The 19794-nt window shown below is 48.2% G+C and overlaps 2 protein-coding genes and 2 non-coding genes across 4 annotated transcripts; 1 reads left to right on the top strand and 3 right to left on the bottom strand.

The window, feature by feature from the left end:
- The first annotated feature begins 605 nt into the window (after positions 1–605).
- LOC119924156 lies at positions 606–743 on the top strand. The gene has a single exon (XR_005449051.1). It is a non-coding gene; the product is annotated as a small nucleolar RNA SNORA7 (small nucleolar RNA).
- Positions 744–6240: 5497 nt separating this feature from the next.
- On the bottom strand, positions 6241–9284 carry LOC119924090 (olfactory receptor 14A16-like). The gene is made up of 2 exons (XM_038743146.1): positions 9259–9284; positions 6241–7264 (listed from the first exon to the last, which is right to left on the bottom strand). Exons 1-2 carry the CDS (start codon positions 9282–9284, stop codon positions 6241–6243), a joined length of 1050 nt encoding a protein of 349 aa, XP_038599074.1.
- Positions 9285–14254: 4970 nt separating this feature from the next.
- Positions 14255–15061, bottom strand: LOC119924112 (olfactory receptor 14A2-like; the record flags this gene model as incomplete). The annotated part of the gene is made up of 1 exon (XM_038743158.1): positions 14255–15061. A coding segment is annotated over one exon (807 nt), but the record flags the coding sequence as incomplete, so codon positions are not given.
- Positions 15062–18125: 3064 nt separating this feature from the next.
- On the bottom strand, positions 18126–18263 carry LOC119924163. The gene has a single exon (XR_005449059.1). It is a non-coding gene; the product is annotated as a small nucleolar RNA SNORA7 (small nucleolar RNA).
- Positions 18264–19794: the final 1531 nt, after the last annotated feature.

Raw genomic sequence — 19794 nt, 5'->3', positions numbered from 1 at the left:
GCAACTGGTAGAGATAATCCCTACCCAACACCGAACTCACAGTCTAGAAGGGGGTGACAGACAACAAAACAAGTACAGAGGCATCAATACCATCAAAACAGATAAATTTAATATAGATATATACACATCATTAATAAAATAAATAGAATAATAAATATGTACAAATATACACATGTGCTGTGGGGAGGGGAAGGGAGTAGGGCAGAGGGAGGGAGTAGGGACAACAGGGAAGGGAGGAGGAGCAGAGGAAAAGGAGGGGCTCAGTCTGGGAAGGCCTCCTGGAGGAGGTGAGCTCTCAGTAGGGCTTTGAAAAGGGGAAGAGAGCTAGTTTGGCAGATATGAGGAGGGAGGGCATTCTCGATGATTTCATAATAGACAAAAAAACACCCCCATATGTAAACACACTTATTATGGAGATATATGCAACCCCACACACACATCCACTCTGGTGCGCACACACACACACACTCACACACAAACACACACTCACACACACAAGCTTCAACTGCCTGCGGTTACTTACACATAAGCACACACAGCCACACAAACCCATAAATATTTAGCCACTTATTTACTCATTTAACTATTTGCTAAAGCATCACTCCCCCCACTCAGAATCGTACTTGGAGAGTTTCCAGTACTCTACTAGTTTTGGCTATGGGAGAGAGAGTCAAGCAGAGGCATAGCCATTCCATTCCTAGCTTGCACAGTGGCTAGTGAGTGGAAAGCAATCTGCTACAAGTCAAAACTCACCTGGGCTGGGCAGCAGCAACAAGGGAGAGAGTCGAGGGTGGAGACTCAGGTTTACTGCAGGGAAGAAGGCAATGGTATACCACTTCTGTATTGTATTTTTACCAAGAAAACTCTACGGATAAACTTGAAGATGGAGAATGGGGTGTTCTGGGAGAGATGTGCCCATTGATAGGTCGGAGACGACTTGACAGCATAAGACAAGACAAAGCATCGCTGAGACAGCATCTCTCCTCTCCTCCAAACCCTTCACTTGCACCATGTATCTTTTCACATGAAATAAAAACACCTCACAATCAGCTCCCAGGCTTTCTACCATGTGAGACACCAGCCCCCTCACCCATCCCCCCAGCCCCTGTCCATCTCCTCTATTCAGTTCCTCTTCATTGTTCCCAAGCCAACCTGCAAGCTGTAACTCACTCTTGATTCTCCCATCTCCATCCCTTGACTCACTGTTTCTCTGGCCTGGGCCAGGAACTCTTTTTCTTATGGTATATGGTAAGAGTTTAATAGTAATAATAATAATGATGGCATTTATTAAGCACTTACTATGTGCAAAGCATTGTTCTAAGCGCTGGGGAGGTTACAAGGGGATCAAGTTGTCCCATGGGGGGCTTACAGTCTTCATCCCCATTTTCCAGATGAGGTAACTGAGGCCCAGAGAAGTGAAGTGACTTGCCCAAAGTCCCACGGCTGACAATTGGCGGAGCCGAGATTTGAACCCATGACCTCTGACTCCAAAGCCCGGGCTCTTTCCACTGAGCTACGCTGCTTCTCTAACTATGCTTACTATGTACCAGGCACTGTACTAGCCACTGGGGTGGAGACAAGCTAATCAGGTTGGAAACAGTCCATGTTCCAAATAATAATAATAATGATAATAATGATGGTATTTGTTAAGCACTTACTATGTGCAAAACACGGTTCTAAGTGCTGGGGTTGATACAAGGTAATCAGGTTGGCCCACTTGGGGCTCACAGTCTCAATCCCCATTTTTCAGATGAGGTAACTGAGGCACAGAGAAGTTAAGTGACTTGCCCTAAGTCACATAGCTGATACGTGGCAGAACCGGGATTAGAACCCACAACCTCTGACTCCCAAGCCTGGGCTCTTTCCACTGAGTGACGCTGCTTCTCTTCCGCAACTGCAGAGAAATTCTCTCCTACCGGACACTGCGAATGACATCATTCTGTGACACACGTGATGTGTGGAACTTTGAAAGGGGCAGGGGTAGCCTTTCCGACCCAACATGAGTTGGGGGGGAGGGCGGCGGCGACAGGATCTCCCAAGTATCATTCATTCAATCGTATTTATTGAGCGCTTACCGTGTGCAAAGCACTGTACCGAGCACTTGGGAGAGTACAATATAGCACCAGACAGACACATTCCCTGCCCACAACAAGCTAGCAGTCTAGAGGGTCAAAACCAAATTTTCCAAGCAAATACAAAAACATCATTTGACCAAAATACTCACTTCCGTACCTCGCTGATATGACAGAATTTACAGTAATGTTCTTACTGTGTCACAGCAGGAGCCAATTTGGTGTCAGGGTAGAGACAGCGCTTATGTCCATATCTGTAATTTATTATGTCTATTCATGTCTGACTCCCCCTCTAGACTGTCAGCTTGTTGTGGGCAGGGAAATTGCCTGGTTATTGTTTTACTGTTCTCTCCCAAGCGCTTAGTACAGTGCTCTGTACGCTGTAACTGCTCAATAAATGACTGAATGTACAAAGGGTAAGGATACTCTCAACCGGGCCTCTGCCCCATGGGCGGGGGAAGTTGGAGAGACAATAGGATCTCTAATCTGGTGACCTGGCTAATATTACAGGGATTAATCAAGAGTTCATAGTTCCAACAGATGGTCTTTCTGTCTGTTTATTTTTATGGTATTTTTGAAGGCACTGTACAAAGCACCGGGGTAGATACAAGCTCATCAGGTTGGCATAGCCCCTGTCCCATCTCCCCCCGCCCCCCCCACCATCTCAGAATCACAATCTTAATTCCCATTTTCCAGATGAGGTAACTGAGGCCAAGAGAAGTGAAGGGACTTGCCCAAGGTCTCCAAGCAGACAAGTGGTGGGGATGGGATTAGAACCCCAGCCCGTGTTCTGGCCACACTGTTTCTCTGGGCTTCATGTGGCTCATCTCAAAGGTATTTATTGAGTGCTTATTGTGGGCAAAACACTGTTCTAAGTGTCTGGGAGAGAACAAAACAACGGAATCGGTAGATGCGTTCCCTGCCCACAACGAGGTTAGAGTCTAAAGGGGGAGTTCGGTCTACAGTTTCCTGCAAACTCACTCCGGCAGATAGCTTGCCCCCATTGTCCAGATGAGGAAACTGCTGCCTAGAGTAGTGAAGTGACTATTTAACTGGGAAACAGCGTGGCCTGGTAGGTAGAACCCAGGCCTGGGATGATGATGATGATGATGGCATTTATTAAGCACTTACTATGTGTAAAGCACTGTTCTAAGCTCTGGGGAGGTCACAAGGTGATCGGGTTGTCCCACAGGGGGCTCACAGCCTTAATCCCCACTTTACAGATGAGGCAACTGAGGCACAGAGAAGTTAAGTGACTTGCCCAAAGTCACACAGCTGACAACTGGTGGAGCCAAGATTTGAACCCCTGACCTCCAACTCCAAAGCCCGTGCTCTTTCCACTGAGCCACGCTGCTTCTCAGCAGCATCTGGGCTGTATTCCCGGCTCCACCACTTGCCTGCCGTGAGATCTTGGGCAAGTCCCTTCACTTCTCTGTGCTTCAGTTCCCTCATCTGGAAAATGGGGATGAAGACTGTGAGCCCCATGTGGGACAGGGACTGTGTCCAACCTGCCATCCTCGTAACCACCCCAGAACTCAGTACAGTGCTTGGCACATAGTAAGCCCATAACAGATACCATCATCATCATTATTATTATTATTATCATTATTATTATTATTATGAGAAGCAGCATGGCCTAGTGGGAAGTTCACGGGCTTGGGTGTCAGAGGACGTGGATTCTAACCCCAACTCTGCCACTTGTCTGCTTTGTGACCTTGGGCAAGTCACTACCTCATCTGCAAAATGGGGATGAAGACTGTGAGTCCCATGCGGGACAACCTGATGACCTTGCATGATAATAATAATAATTATTATTATTATCATTATCATTATTATTATTATTATTATTATTATTATCATTATTCCCATTCCCCCTTCTAGACTGTGAGCCCACTGTTGGGTAGGGACCATCTCTATATGCTGCCAACTTGTACTTCCCAAGCGCTTAGTACAGTGCTCTGCACACAGTAAGCGCTCAATAAATATGATTGAATGAATGAATGAATGAATGAATAATAATAATGATGGTATTTGTTAAGTGCTTGCTATGTGCCAAGCACTGTTCTAAGGGCTGTGATGGATACAAGGTGATCAGGTTGTCCCACGTGGGGCTCACACTCTTAATCCCCATTTTACAGATGAGGGAACTAAGCCCCAGAGAAGTGAAATGATCCACTCAAGGTCACCCAGCAGACAATTGGCAGAGCCAAGATAAGAGCCCAGGTCCTTCTGATTCCCAGGCCTGTGCTGTATTCACTAGGCCACACTGCTCCTCTAGTCTACAAAGACTACCACAGTCTAAGCGGTTGGGAGAGCGAGTGTCTTCTCCCCATTTTACAGATGAGGAAAGTGAAGCCCAGAAAGATCAACATCCCCCACGGCAGGCGAGTGGCGGAGCCGGGATCAGAACCTGGGTCTCCTGACTCCCAGCCCGCCACTCTCTCCGCTAGGCCACTCTGCCTCCCTATGGAGCCCACGGAGGAGTCTGACATTTAGATGGCGGAGAGTCCGATGGGGATTCGGCCCATTTGAGGCCGTGGGAGACTCCTGCCCAAACCTAAGGGCTTTGGTCTCTCTCCCCCTCTAGCCTGGAACATAGTTATTGTCAAGGAATCGGTCCCCTAATTCTGTCGTAGTGAACTCTCCCAAGAGCTTAGGACAATGCTCCGCACGTACCGAGTGCCCTGCCCAATAGCACGTACTAAGTGCCCAGTCCCCACGGCCCTTATATACTTACCTGTAATTTATTTATATTGATGTCTGTCTGCTCACAGCTCTTCCGTACCGATAGAGTCACATGACTATGTAAGCACTTATTAAGCTGTGCATCCATCTTTCCATTCTTATTTCCTCCTAGCTGTAAATTCTTTGGGATCAGTCTAGCCCAGCAGACTGGTAAATCCAGGAGGTAAGGAATGAATCTCTTACCTCCATTGCGTTCACCCGACATTCCTGCACTGAGGAGCTGATGGTAGTGCTGTTGGTCTAAAACCGATCACACTCTCTCATTACCTCCCTGTCATTTCCCACCAGAAACATTTTCTGACGTCCAGGACCCACTCCTGGCAGAAGTGCCGACCCTGTGCTGAAGGGCCCCAGCCAGGCAAGCGGCTTCCATTTTAGCTGGATGGAGGTGTATGAAGAATGGGAGACGAATGATGGCTGGGGCCACTGCACTGTCAAAACCCTACCCTCCTGAAAACCCATCTGCCCCTCTGGGGATGTAGCCCTGCCCCAAAGTCCGACACTGGGCCCATGTGTGAGCATTACACCTGAATGGCTCCGTCTCTTGCATCCCCATCATGATCTTTGCCTCCTCCTCCTCCACCCCCCAGGTCACAATCACTGGGACAGTGTAGGGCTGGAGGGCTCTGACCTCTGCTGGGTTGGGATGGACCTCTCTCCACTCCAGTTCTTGGGTGCAGCTGGCTAGGAAGGAAGGGACAGCATGGCAACCTCAGCCCCTCTCTGATCTTCAATGGGCAGGGAGATGACCTCCAGAGAGTCCCCCATTCCCAAAGATGAAGCAGCCACTGTTGCATGGGGAACCCCTGGAGGATCAACTCAGGTGGGACCTCGTGATCTGGCCGATGCCAAAAACCTCTGCCTGTGAGATCCCTGAGGTCCTGTAGAGATAAAGGCCCAGTCCCTAAAGCTAGAGCAATGGTGCTGTACCCCAGGGTTCCCATGGAAACAACAGCATCTGCCTTCCAACATCACAACTACTTCTAAAGTTACTGACAATGTGTGGTTTCAGCTTTATCTCATATACCACTTTAGACAATCAGCTTCTCATTCAATCCGTAAATTGATCGATTTCATTTGCTGACACGTTCTGATTTCAAAGCTCGAGAAATCAAGAGATTCCTCTGACTCTATCCTCTGACCCTCCCCCAGGGTGAGTTGGGTGGGGCGGGGACTGAGGTTTTGAGAATGGGGTGATGGGAAAGAGAAATTCCTGGCTTGAGGAAAAATTATTTGGAAATGGCTCCTCCTGTTGTGATGATTTACTCACCTGGGTTCTGGAAACTAGAGTTTCATCAGTGAATGCCCCTGTCTCCTCTCAAGATAAGACCTAGTCCTATCACCCAACCTCCCTGACCTGGAAAAACCCTGAATATCCCGACTTGTGGTTTGGGCCTCTGGGTCAGTGGTATATATCGTTCTGTCACAGGGCAATTCCTTTTCTAAGGGGTGGTAGAGGATTATTGGTACATGGACACAAACATTTTGTCCCAGAATGGATGCGGAGGAATGTCCCCTTTAGGATCCTGCCCAGGGCATCCTGCAGGTCCCTGTTCCTCAGGCTGTAGATAAGGGGGTTCACAGTGGGGGGCACCACGGTGTAGTACACGGAAACCAGCAGATCTAGAGTCGAGGGCGAGTCTGCAGGTGGTTTGAGATAGGCAAGTGCTGCGGTAAAGAAAAGCATGATGATGACAGTGAGATGGGGCAGGCAGGTGGAGAAGGCTTTGGTTCGGCCCTCGGAGGATGGCATCCTCAGCACGGCTGAGAAGATGTGGACGTAGGAGAGGGTGATGTAAATGAAGCAGACTGCAACCGAGAAGAACCCAGTAGCCACACTCACATCAATGGCAATGTGGACCTCAGAGCAGGAGATCTTCAGCAGAGGGGGGACGTCACAGAAGAACTGCTTGACAGCATTGGATCCACAAAAGGTGAGGGAGAAGGTAGAAGCTGAAAACAAGACTCCAAGCAGACCCCCACTGAGCCATGACGCTGCTAATATGCACACACAGGCTGTTTCATTCATGATGAGCTCATAGTGCAGCGGTTTGCAGATGGCGGCATAGCGGTCATAACACATTGCAGTGAGGACAAAAAATTCCGAAGTACCAAAGAAGATCACTAGGAAGAGCTGCGAGACACAACCCAGAAAGGAGATGGAGCTGTCACTGGTCCAGGAGTTGACAATGGATTTGGGGACCGTTGTAGAAATGTAGCAGAGGTCTATGAAGGACAAGGTCTTGAGAAAGAAGTACATGGGGGTGTGGAGACGCTGGTCGAGGGTGGTGACAGCAATAATGAGGAGATTCCCCAGAAGGGCGGCTAGGTAGACAAGGAGGAACAGCGTGCCATAGACCAGCTGCAGCTCCCGGATGTCAGACAACCCCAGGAGGAGGAATTCAGCCACCGTGGAGATGTTGGTCATTTCTGGGAGGTGATGCCGACTCCCTGGAAAGGAAAAGGGGAACTTCAATTTAGAAACATTGGCATTCCCTCCAGACTGTATGTTCCTTTTGGGCAGGTAACACTTCTACAAATTATATCATATTGTACACTCTCAAGCACTTGGTATAGTGCTCTACACACTGTATGTGATCAATAAATAGGATTGATTCCCATTTCAATAAATAAAGCAGTTGTATTCATTGATCACCTATAGAGTTCAACAGTATTAATACATGTTGGGGTATGCACACATCAATCAATAGCTCAATGGTATTTACTGAATACTCACTGTGTGCAGAGCACTGTATTAAGTGCTTGGGAGAGTTCAATCCAATGGAGTTGGCAGATATTTTTCTGCTCACCAGGAGGTAACAGTCTAGTGGGTAGACTCTGCATACCATAAATGCTTAATAAATACGATGGATTGATAGCATCAATAAAGGAATCAACACTAATTCCTTTTGGAGTTTGCCAGCATTTAGAACAGTGCTTCACACATAGTGAGCACTTAACAAATATAATGATAATAATAATAATAATAACAGCATTTATTAAGCACTTACTATGTGCAAAGCACTGTTCTAAGTGCTGGGGATTATACAAGGTGATCAGGTTGTCCCACGGGGTGGGGGTGTGTGTGCTCACAGTCTTAATCCCCATTTTACATCATCATTATCATTCAATCTACCTGTTGTATTTATTTGTCACCTGTAGTGTACAATAGTATTAATATGTGTAGTGGTCTGGCATGTCTTGACTTATGCTGTCGATTCGCCTCCGACCCATAGTGACTCCATGGACGGATCTCTCCCAGAATGCCCCACCTCCATCTGCAAGCGTTCTGATACTGTATCCATAGAGTTTTCTTGGTAAAAACAGAGGAGTGGTTTACCATTGCGTTCATCCACCCAGTAAGCCTGACTCTCTCTCTCCCCTACCACTGCTGCCCAGAACAGGTGCGTTGTGACTTGAAGCAGATTGCCTTCCACTCGCTAGCCACTGCACAAGCTATTGTACAAATGAGGAAAATGAATCCGATTGAAGTTTGGTTGACTCCAATCAACTCCTTGCCATTAGCTTCAAGGCTTTTTACCGGTGTTCTCCTCAGTGTTTCCCTTCCCTTTTCACCAACTCCCCTCCAGCCCTTGGAGATAGATCTTCTCCCTCTGCCTCTCCAAGGACATTCCCTTCTCCAACACATGGCTAAGATCCACCCTTCTGCCCGAATCACCCTCTCCCTCCAAATTTGCCCAGGTTGATGTTTCTTCTCTCCATGTCAAATCCGCCAGATGCCACCTCTGCATTTACACATTCACAACTGCTCATAGCTCTAACCTGCCTATAGAGTCACATCACTATGTAAGAACTTATTAAGCTGTGCATTAACATTTTCATGCTCATTTTCCCCTAGCTGTAAATTATTTTGGCTCAGTCTAGCCCAGCAGACTGCCAAGTCCAGGAGGGAAGGGATTGAATCTCTTACCTCCATTATGTTCACCAGACATTTCTGCATAGAGGAGTTGATGATAGTGCTGGTGGTCTAGAACCAATCACAGTCTCTCATTCCCTCCCTGTCATTTCCCACCAGAAACATTTTCTGACATCCAGGACCCACTTCTGGCCGCAGTGACCGCAGCATAATGCTGACGCTGTGCTGCGGGGCCCCAGCCAGTGACTCAGACACACACACACACACACACACACACACACACACACACACACACACACACACACACACACTCCTTTCAACTGACTGTGGCTGCTTACACATAAATACACCCAGTCACACCAACCCACACCTATTTAGCCACTCATTTACTCATTTAACTATTTGCTAAAGCATCACTCCCCCAACTCAGAATTGTACCTGGAGAGTTTTCAGTACTCTACCAGTCTCGGCTACCAGACGGATGGTTAAGCAGCGGCAAACCCGTTCCATTCCTAGCTTGGGCAGTGGCTAGCGGGTGGAAGGCAATCTGCTGCAAGTCAAAACTTGCCTGCACTGGGCAGCAGTGTCATGGGAGATAGTCGAGGAGGAGGCTCAAGTTCACTGCATGGAAGAAGACAATGGTAAACCACTTGTGTATTTTTACCAAGAAAACTCTATGGAACTACCAGAACATTTGCAGTTGGAGAATGGGGCCGTCCTGGAGAGGTATGTCCATTCAGTCGCTATGGGTCAGAGATGACACGAAAGCATAAGAGAAGACAAAGAAGTGCTCAAACATCTCTCCTCCAAACCCTTCACTGACACCATGTATCTTTTCACATGAAACAAAAATACCTCATAATTATCTTCAAGGATTTCTAGCATGTGAGACTCATTCTAAATTCCCATTTTCCAGAGGCAGTATCTGAGGCACAGAGAAGCAAAGGGACTCGCCCAATGTCACACAGCAAACAGGGGCAGAGCCGGGATTAGAACCTAGGTCCCCAAGCCGGTTGTTGGGTAGGGATTGTACCTATCTGTTGCCAAATTGTACTTTCTAAGTGCTTAGTACAGTGCTCTGCACACAGTAAGCACTCAATCAATGATTGAATGAATGAATGAATGAATGGCAGAGGCAGGATTCGAACCCAGGGCCCCTTACTACTACCACTACTGTTTGCCTCTCCCTGGGCCCAGACACACTTTTTCCCTGGAATGTGATGGGAGAAGATTCCCTTCTCCTCCTCCCCTCCAGACCTCCGCCAGCCAAGGTTTGCTCACTGCCTCCCCTGCCCCACCTTGGATACACAATGCAGCTGCCAACAAAACAAATCTGATTGTGGTTCTCAGAGGAAAATGAAACAGACTGAAGCCTGATCGGCTCCAATCAACTCCTTGCCACTAGCTTCAAGGCTTTTGACCGGTGTCCTCCTTGTTTCCCTTTCTGTCTTTACCAGCTACCCTCTAGACCTTGGAAATAGATCTTCTCCCTTTTCCTCTCCTCCTCCTCCCCTCCCCATCCTCCCCGCTCCCGCCACCCTACCCCCTTCCCCTCCCCTCAGCACTTGTGTATATTTGTACATATTTATTACTCAATTCATTTCACTAATGATGTGTATATAGCTATAATTCTATTTATCCCGTTGGTATTGTCACCCGTCTACTTGTTTTGTTTTGTTGTCTGTCTCCCCCTTCTAGATGGTGAGCCCGTATTTAGGTAGGGACCTTCTCTATATGTTGCCGATTTGTACTTCCCAAGCACTTTGTACACTGCTCTGCGCACAGTAAGCGCTCAATAAATACGACAGAATTAATGAATGAATGAAAAAGGACATTCCCTTCTCCAAAACATGGCTTAGATACTTATTTCTTCCCGAATCTCCTTCTCCCTTCAAATTTGCCTAGATTGATGTTTCTTCTCCCCATGCCAAATCAGGGCAGATCCCACCTCTGCATTTACACATTCAGAACTGCTCATTGCACTTCCCTACCTATAGATTCACATTACTAAGCATTTATTAATCTGTGCATCCACCTTTCCATTCTTATTTCCCCCTAGCTGTAGATTCGTTTGAGTCAGTCTAGCACCGGCAGACTGGTAAGCCCAGGAGGGAAGGGATTGAATCTCTTACCTCCATTGTGTTCACCCAACATTCCTGCATGGAGGAGTTGATGATAGTGCTCCTGGTCTAAAACCAATCACACCCTCCCATTCCCTCCATGTCATTTCTCACCAGAAACATTTTCTGATGTCCAGGTCCCTCTCCTGGCCGAAGTGACCACAGCATAATGCGGATGCTGTGCTGCACAGCCACGGGCAGGAAGCGACTTCCATGTTAGCTGGATGGAGGTGGATGAGGAAATCTACATCTCTGCCCCTGCTCTCTCTCCCTCCCTCCAGGCTTGCATCTCCTCCTGCCTTCAGGACATCTCCATCTGGATGTCTGCCCGACATCTAAAACTCAACATGTCCAAGACTGAACTCCTTCTCTTCCCTCCCAAACCTTCCCTTCTCCCTGACTTTCCCATCACTGTTGACGGCACTACCATCCTTCCCGTCTCACAAGCCCGCAACCTTGGTGTCATCTTTGACTCCGCTCTCTCGTTCACCCCTCACATCCAAGCCATCACAAAAACCTGCCGGTCTCACCTCCACAACATTGCCAAGATCCGCCCTTTCCTCTCCATCCAAACCAATACCCTGCTCGTTCAAGCTCTCATCCTATCCCGTCTGGATTACTGTATCAGCCTCCTCTCTGATCTTCCATCTTCCTGTCTCTCCCCACTTCAATCCATACTTCACACCGCTGCCCGGATTGTCTTTGTCCAGAAACGCTCTGGGCATGTTACTCCCCTCCTCAAAAATCTCCAGTGGCTACCAATCAAACTACACATCAGGCAAAAACTCCTCACCCTTAGCTTCAAGACTCTCCATCACCTCGCCCCCTCCTACCTCACCTCACTTCTCTCCTTCTACAGCCCAGCCCGCACCCTCTGCTCCTCTGCCGCTAATCTCCTCACCGTGCCTCGTTCTCACCTGTCCCACTGTCGAGCCCTGGCCCATGTCATTCCCCTGGCCTGGAATGCCCTCCTTCCCCACATCCGCCAAGCTAGCTCTCCTCCCTTCAAGGCCCTACTGAGAGCTCACCTCCTCCAGGAGGCCTTCCCAGACTGAGCCCCCTCCTCCTCTCCCCCTCCCCCCTCCCCACCCTCACCTTACCTCCTTCCCCTCCCCATCCCCCCCGCCTTACCTCCTTCCCCTCCCCACAGCACCCGTATATATGCATATATGTTTGTATGTATTTATTACTTTTTATTTATTTATTTGTACATATTTATTGTATTTATTTTATTTTGTTAATATGTTTTGCTTTGTTCTCTGTCTCCCCCTTCTAGACTGTGAGCCCACTGTTGGGTAGGGATTGTCTCTATATGTTGCCAACTTGTACTTGAATTTGAACTTCAAATCAATCTAGGCATTCTTGGATGCAGCCGGCTATGAAGGAAGGGTTGGTGTGGCACCCTCAGCCCCTCTCTGATCTCCTGTGGGCAGGGAGATGTTCTCCAGAGAGTCCCCCGTCCCCAGAGATAACGAGGCCACTGCGTTACAGGTGGTTACAGGTGATACACGAGAAGCAGAGCTTCTCATTCAATCAGTCAATGGAACGATTTCATTTTCTGACACCTTCTGATTGCAAAGCTAGACAGACCAAGACAGTCCTCTGAATCCATCCTATGGTTCTCCCCCAGGCTGAGTGGGGTGGGGCAGGGGGCTGAGGTTTTGAGAATGGGATGATGGGAAGGAGAAATTCCTGGCTTGAGGAAGAATAGGATGGAAATGGCTCCTCCTGTTGCGATGATGCATTAACCTGGGTTCTGGAAACTAGAGTTCCATCAGTGAATGTCTCTGTCCACTTTCAAACACCATTATTATGATTATTATCACTTTTATTATTCAGTGTTAACAATTTCTGTGTCAACGTCTGTGCCACGTGATGAAGCAGAAACAAAATAATTCAATCGATCGATGGTATGTGTTGTGTGTTTATTGTGGGCAGAACATTGTAGTAAGCTCTTTGAAAAGTACAATACAGTGGAGTTGGTAGATTCAATCAGTGCCCACAATGGGCTTGCAGCCCAAAGATGAAATTACAATCCAATCAGACACGTTTTCTGTCCCACAAGGGCTCAGAGTGTAAGAGGAAGTGAGAGCCCAGGAATGGTAAGACACTAAGGCCAGGTCACACAGCAGGCCAGTGGCCGAGCTGGGATTAGAACTCAGGTGATGTGACACCCATTCACGTGCCATTTAGCCATGAAGCCTCCTAGGGAATGCATTGTCAATCACGACCTAGTCCTATCAGCCAACCTCCTGGATCTTGACAAATCCTGAATATCCAGAGTTGTTCTTTGGGCCTTTGGTTCAGTGGTATATATTCATTCATTCATTCAATCGTATTTATTGAGTGCTTACTGTGTGCAGAGCACTGTACTAAGCGCTTGGGAAGTACAAGTTGGCAACATATAGAGACAGTCCCTACCCAACAGTGGGCTCACAGTCTAGAAGGGGGAGACAGAGAACAAAACAAAACATATTAACAAAATAAAATAAATAGAATAAATATGTACAAATAAAATAAATAAATAAATAGAGTAATAAATACATACAAACATATATACATATATACAGGTGCTGTGGGGAGGGGAAGGAGGTAAGGAAGGATGTAAGGTGGGGAGGATGGAGAGGGGGAGGAGAGGGAGAGAAATCCATTAATCAATCAATCAATCATATTTATTGAGCGCTTACTGTGTGCAGAGCACTATACTAAGCGCTTGGGAAGTACAAGTTGGCAACATATAGAGACAGTCCCTACCCAACAGTGGGCTCACAGTCTAAAAGAGAAAGGAGGGGGCTCAGTCTGGGAAGGCCTCCTGGAGGAGGTGAGCTCTCAGTATGGCCTTGAAGGGAGGAAAAGAGCTAGCTTGGTGGATGTGCAGAGGGAGGGCAATCCAGGCCTGGGGGATGACGTGGGCTGGGGGTCGATGGCGGGACAGGTGAGAACGAGGCATGGTGAGGAGATTAGCGGCAGAGGAGCAGAGGGTGCAGACTGGGCTGTTAGAAGGAGAGAAGGGAGGTGAGGTAGGAGGGGATGAGGTGATGGAGAGCCTTGAAACTGAGGGTGAGGAGTTTCTGCCTGATGCGTAGGTTGACTGGTAGCCACTGGAGATTTTTGAGGAGGGGAGTAACATGCCCAGAGCCTTTCTGGACAAAGACAATCCGGGCGGCGGCGTGAAGTATGGATTGAAGTGGGGAGAGACAGGAGGATGGGAGATCAGAGAGGAGGCTGATACAGTAATCCAGACGGGATAGGATGAGAGCTTGAACGAACAGGGTATTGGTTTAGATGGAGAGGAAAAGGTGGATCTTGGCAATGTTGCTGAGGTGAGACCGGCAGGTTTTGGTGATGGCTTGGATGTGAGGGGTGAACGAGAGAGTGGAGTCGAGGATGACACCAAGATATGTCTAACAGCAATTCCTTTTCTAAGGCGGGGTAGGGGATTATTGGTACATGGACACAGACATTTTGTCCCAGGATGGATGCTGGGGGAAGAATGTCTCCTTTAGGATCCTGCCCAGAGCAGCCTTCAGATCCCTGTTCCTCAGGCTGTAGATAAGGGGGTTCACAGTGGGGGGCACCACGGTGTAGAACATGGAAACCAACATATCTAGAGCAGAGGGTGAGTCTGAAGGTGGTTTGAGATAGGCAAACGCTGCGGTAAAGAGAAAAATGATGATGACAGTGAGATGGGGCAGGCAGGTGGAGAAGGCTTTGGTTCGGCCCTCGGAGGACGGCATCCTCAGCACAGCTGAGAAGATGAAGACATAGGAGAGGATGATGTAAATGAAGCAGACAGCATCTAAGACTAACCCAACAGCCACACTCACGTCAATGGCAATGTGGACTTCAGAGCAGGAGATCTTCAGTAGAGAGGGGACGTCACAGAAGAACTGCTGAACAGCATTCGACCCACAAAAGGTCAGTGAGAAGGTAGAAGTTGAAAACAAGACTGCAAACAGACCCCCAGTGAGCCATGACGCTGCTAGTATGCACAGACAGGCTGTGTCGTTCATGATGAGCTCATAGTGCAGTGGGGAGCAGATGGCGGCATAGCGGTCATAAGACATTGCAGTGAGGACAAAAAACTCTGAAGCACCAAAGAAGATCACTAGGGAGAGCTGGGAGACACAACCCAGAAAGGAGATGGAGCTGTCACTGGTCAAGGAGTTGACAATAGATTTGGGTACCGTTGTAGAAATGTAGCAGAGGTCTATGAAGGACAAGTTCTTGAGAAAGAAGTACATGGGGGCATGGAGACGCTGTTCGAGGGTGGTGACAGCAACAATGAGGAGATTCCCCAGAAGGGCCGCTAGGTAGACAAGGAGGAACAGCGTGGCATAGACCAACTGCAGCTCCCGGATGTCAGAGAACCCTAGGAGGAGGAATTCAGCCATGGTGGAGATGCTGGTCATTTCTGGGAGGTGATGCTGACTCCCTGGAAAGGAAGAGGGGAACTTCAATTCAGAAACATTGGCATTCCCTCCAGTCTGTAAGTTGGGCAGGTAACACTTCTACAAATTATATCATAGCGTACCCTCCCAAGCACTTAGTACAGCGCTCTAAACACTGTAAGTGATCAATAAATATGATTGATTCCCATTTTAATAAATAAAGCAGTTGTATTCATTGATCACCTATAGAGTTCAATAGTATTGATACATGTAGGGGTCTGAACACATCAAGCAATAGCTCAGTGGCATTTACTGAATACTCAATTCTTTTTAATGACATTTATTAAGCGCTTACTCTGTGCAAAGCACTGTTCTAAGCGCTGGGGAGATACAAGGTGATCAGGTTGTCCCACGTGGGGCTCACAGTCTTCACCCCATTTTACAGATGAGGGAACTGAGGCCCAGAGAAGTGAAGTGACTTGCCCAAAGTCACACAGCTGACAGTTGGTGGAGTTGGGATTTGAACCCATGACCTCTGACTTCAAAGCCCGGGCTTTTCCCACTGAGCCACGCTGCTTCTTCCTAATGTGTGCAGAGCACTGTACTAAGTGCTCCTACTCTATCCTAATCCTCCACGACCTCTCAGCTGCCTTCGACACTGTGGACCATCCCCTGCTCCTCAACACGCTATCCAACCTTGGCTTCACAGGCTCCGTCCTCTCCTGGTTCTCCTCTTATCTCTCCGGCCATTCATTCTCAGTCTCCTTTATGGGCTCCTCCTCCCCCTCCCATCCCCTTACTGTAGGGGTTCCTCAAGGGTCAGTTCTTGGTCCCCTTCTGTTCTCTACCTACACTCACTCCCTTGGTGAACTCATTCGCTCCCACGGCTTCAACTATCATCTCTACGCTGATTACACCCAAATCTACATCTCTGCCCCTGCTCTCTGCCTCCCTCCATGCTCGTGTCTCCTCCTGCCTTCAGGACATCTCCATCTGGATGTCTGCCCACCATCTAAAACTCAGTATGTCCAAGACTGAACTGCTTATCTTCCCTCCCAAACCCTGCCCTCTTCCTGAATTTCCCATCACTGTAGGCAGCACTACCACCCTTCCACATCTCACAAGCCCGCAACCTTGGTGTCATCCTCGACTCGGCACTCTCGTTCACCCCACACATCCAATCCGTCATCAAAACCTGCTGGTCTCACCTCCGCAACATCACCAAGATCCGCCCTTTCCTCTCCGTCAAACCGCTACCTTGCTGGCTCAATCTCTGATCTTATCCCCACTGGATTACTGCATCAGCCTTAGTGCTCTGCACACAGTAAGTGCTAAATAAATACGATTGAATCAGCCTCCTCTCCGATCTCCCATCCTCCTGTCTCTCTGAACTTCAGTCTATACTTCACTCTGCTGCCCGGATCATCTTTCTGCAGAAACGCTCTGGGCATGTTACTCTCCTCCTCAAAAATCTCTGGTGGCTGCCTGTCAACCTACACATCAAGCAAAAACTCCTCACTCTCAGCTTCAAGGCTCTCCATCACCTCACCCCCTTCCCACCTCACCTCCCTTCTCTCCTTCTACAACCCAGCCCACACCCTCCGCTCCTCTACCGCTAACCTCCTCACTGTACCTCGTTCTTGCCCTTCCCACCATCGACCCCCGGCCCACATCCTTCTCCTGGCCTGAAATGCTCTCCCTCCACACATCCGCCAAGCTAGCTCTCCTCCTCCCTTCAAAGCCTTACTGAGAGCTCCCCTCCTCCAGGAGGCCTTCCCAGACTGAGCCCCCCTTTTCCTCTCCTTATCCCCATCCCCCCTGCCCTACATCCTTCCCCTCCCCACAGTACTTGTATATATATTTGTACAGATGTATTTATTTTACTTGTACATATTTACTATTCTATTTATTTTGTTAATGATTCGCATAGAGAAGCAGCGTGGCTCAGTAGGAAAGAGCACGGGCTTTGGAGTCAGAGGTCAGGGGTTCAAATCCCAGCTCCGCCAGTTGTCAGCTGTGGGACTTTGGGCAAGTCACTTAACTTCTCTGTGCCTCAGTTACCTCATCTGTAAAATGGGGATTAAGACTGTGAGCCCCACGAGGGACAACCTGATCACCTTGTAACCTTCCCAGTGCTTAGAACAGTGCTTTGCACATAGTAAGCGCTTAATAAATGCCATTATTATTATTATTATTATAGCTTCAATTCTATTTATTCTGACAATTTTGACACCTGTCCACATGTTTCGTTTTGTTGTCTTTCTCCCCATTCTAGACTGTGAGCCCGTTGTTGGGTAGGGACCGTCTCTCTATGTTGCCGACCTGTGTACTTCCCAAGCTCTTAGTACAGTGCTCTGCACACAGTAAGCACTCAATAAATACGATTGATTGAATGAATGAATGCTTGGGAGAGTTCAGTCCAATGGAGTTGGCAGATATTTTCCTGCCCACCAGGAAGTTACAGTCTAGTAGGTAGACTCTGCATACCATACGTGCTTAATAAATATGATGGATTGTTAGCATCGATGAAGTAATCAACAGTAATTCCTTTTGGAGTTTGCCAGTGCTTAGAACAGTGCTTCACACATAGTGAGCGCTTAACAAATACCATCATCATTATTATTAAATCAACCTGTCGTATGTATCTGTCACCTGTAGTGTTCAATAGAACTAATATGTGCAGCAGTCTGGCACGTCTTGACTTATACCGTTGATTCGCCTCTGAGCCATAGTGACTCCATGGACGCATCTCTCCCAGAATGCCCCACCTCCATCGGCAAGTGTTCTGGTACTGTATCCACAGAGTTTTCTTGGTAAAAATAGAGAAGTGGTTTACCATTGCCTTCTTCTACCCAGTAAACCTGAGTCTCCACCCTCGACTATCTCCCCTGCCACTGCTGCCCAGAACAGGTGCCTTTTGACTTGGAGCAGATTGCCTTCAACTCGCTAGCCACTGCCCAAGCTAGGAATGGAATGGGAATCCCTCTGCGTGACTCTCCCTCCCTTAGCTGAGAATGGTAGAGTACTGGAAACTCTCCAGGTGTGATCCTGAGAGGGGGCAGGGGTATGTTCCCATCAATTAATCAAACAATGGTATTTACTGAGCACTTAGGGCTCAGTCAATTCCCATTTTACAGATGCGGTATTTGAGGCACAGAGAAGCAAAGTGCCTTGCCCAATGTCACCCAGCAGTCAGGGGGCAGAGCCAGGATTAGAACCCAGGTCCCCGAGCTCATTGTTGGGTAGGGATTGTCTCTGTTGCTGAATTGTACTTTCCAAGCACTTTGTACAGTTCTCTACACATAGTAAGTACTCAATACATATGATTGAAAGAATGAATTAATTAATAGCAGAGTCAGGATAAGAACCCAGGTCCCCTTACTACTTCCACTACTATTTGCCTCTCCTGGGCCCAGACACACTTTTTCCCTGGAACGTGATGGGAGAAGATTCCCTTCTCCTCCTCCCCTCCAGCCCTCTGCCGGCCAAGGTTTGCTCACTGCCTCCCCTGCCCCACCTTGGCTACACACACAGCCACCAACACAACAAATCAGATTGTGGTTCTCAGAGGAAAATGAAACAGATTGAAGTCTGGTTGACTCCAATCAACTCCTTGCCACTAGCTTCAAGGCTTTTAACCAGTGTTCTCCTCCATGCTTCCCTTCCCTCTTCACCAACTCCCCTCCAGCCCTTGGAGACAGATCTGCTCCCTGTGCCTCTACAAGGACATTCCCTTCTCCAACACATGGCTCAGATCCTTCCTTTTGCTCGAATCTTCCTCTCCCTCCAAATTTGCCCAGATTAATGTTTCTTCTCCCCATGCCAAATCAGCCCAGATGCCACCTTTGCATTTACACATTCACAACTGCTTAGAGTTCTTCCCTACGTATAGATTCACATTACTATGGAAGAAGTTATTAAGCTGTGCATTCACATCTTCATGCTTATTTCCCCCTAGTTGTAAATTATTTTGGATCAGTCTTGCCCAGCAGACTGGTATGTCCAGGAGAGAAAGGATTGAATCTCTTACCTCCATTGTGTTCACCCAACATTTCTGTATGGAAGAGTTGATGATAGTGCTCGTGTTCTAGAACCAATCACGCTTTCACATTCCCTCCCTGTCATTTCTCACCAGAAACATTTTCTGACATCCAGAACCCACTCCTGGCCGAGGTGACCACAGCATAATGCTGACGCTGTGTAGCAGGGCCCCAGCTGGACATGTTAGCTGGATGGAGGTGGATGAGGAAGGGGAGATGAATGATGGTTGGGGCCACTGCACTGTCAAATACGTACCCTCTTGAAAGCCCCCCTGCCCCTCTGAGGATGTTGCCCTCTCCTAAAGTCTGACACTGGCCAAGTGTGTGAGCATTTCCCCTGAATGGCTCCATCTGTTGCATCCCCATCATGGTCTCTCCCTCCCCCTCCAACACTCCCTGGTCACACTCACTGGGGCAGCGTAAGGCTGTAGGGCTCCGACCTCTGCTAGCTTGGGATGGTCCTCTCTCCACTCCAGTTCTTGGGTGTAGCTGTCTATGAAGGAAGGGTCAGCATGGCACCCTCAGCCCCTCTCTTATCTCTTGTGGGCA

The sequence above is a fragment of the Tachyglossus aculeatus genome, unplaced genomic scaffold, assembly GCF_015852505.1.
Source record: "Tachyglossus aculeatus isolate mTacAcu1 unplaced genomic scaffold, mTacAcu1.pri scaffold_82_arrow_ctg1, whole genome shotgun sequence".
Classification (NCBI taxonomy): Eukaryota; Metazoa; Chordata; class Mammalia; order Monotremata; family Tachyglossidae; genus Tachyglossus; species Tachyglossus aculeatus.
Note: the sequence above shows the minus strand (reverse complement) of the source record. Positions and strands in the feature narration are given on the sequence as shown.

Coding starts and splice junctions, on each gene's coding strand:
- LOC119924090 (XM_038743146.1), bottom strand. CDS start 9,284: ATGACACTGCTGCCCAGTGCAGGCAA. Junction 7,265..9,258: donor CTGCTGCCCAGTGCAGGCAA/GTTTTGACTTGC, acceptor CTTTCCAGGGAG/TCGGCATCACCTCCCAGAAA.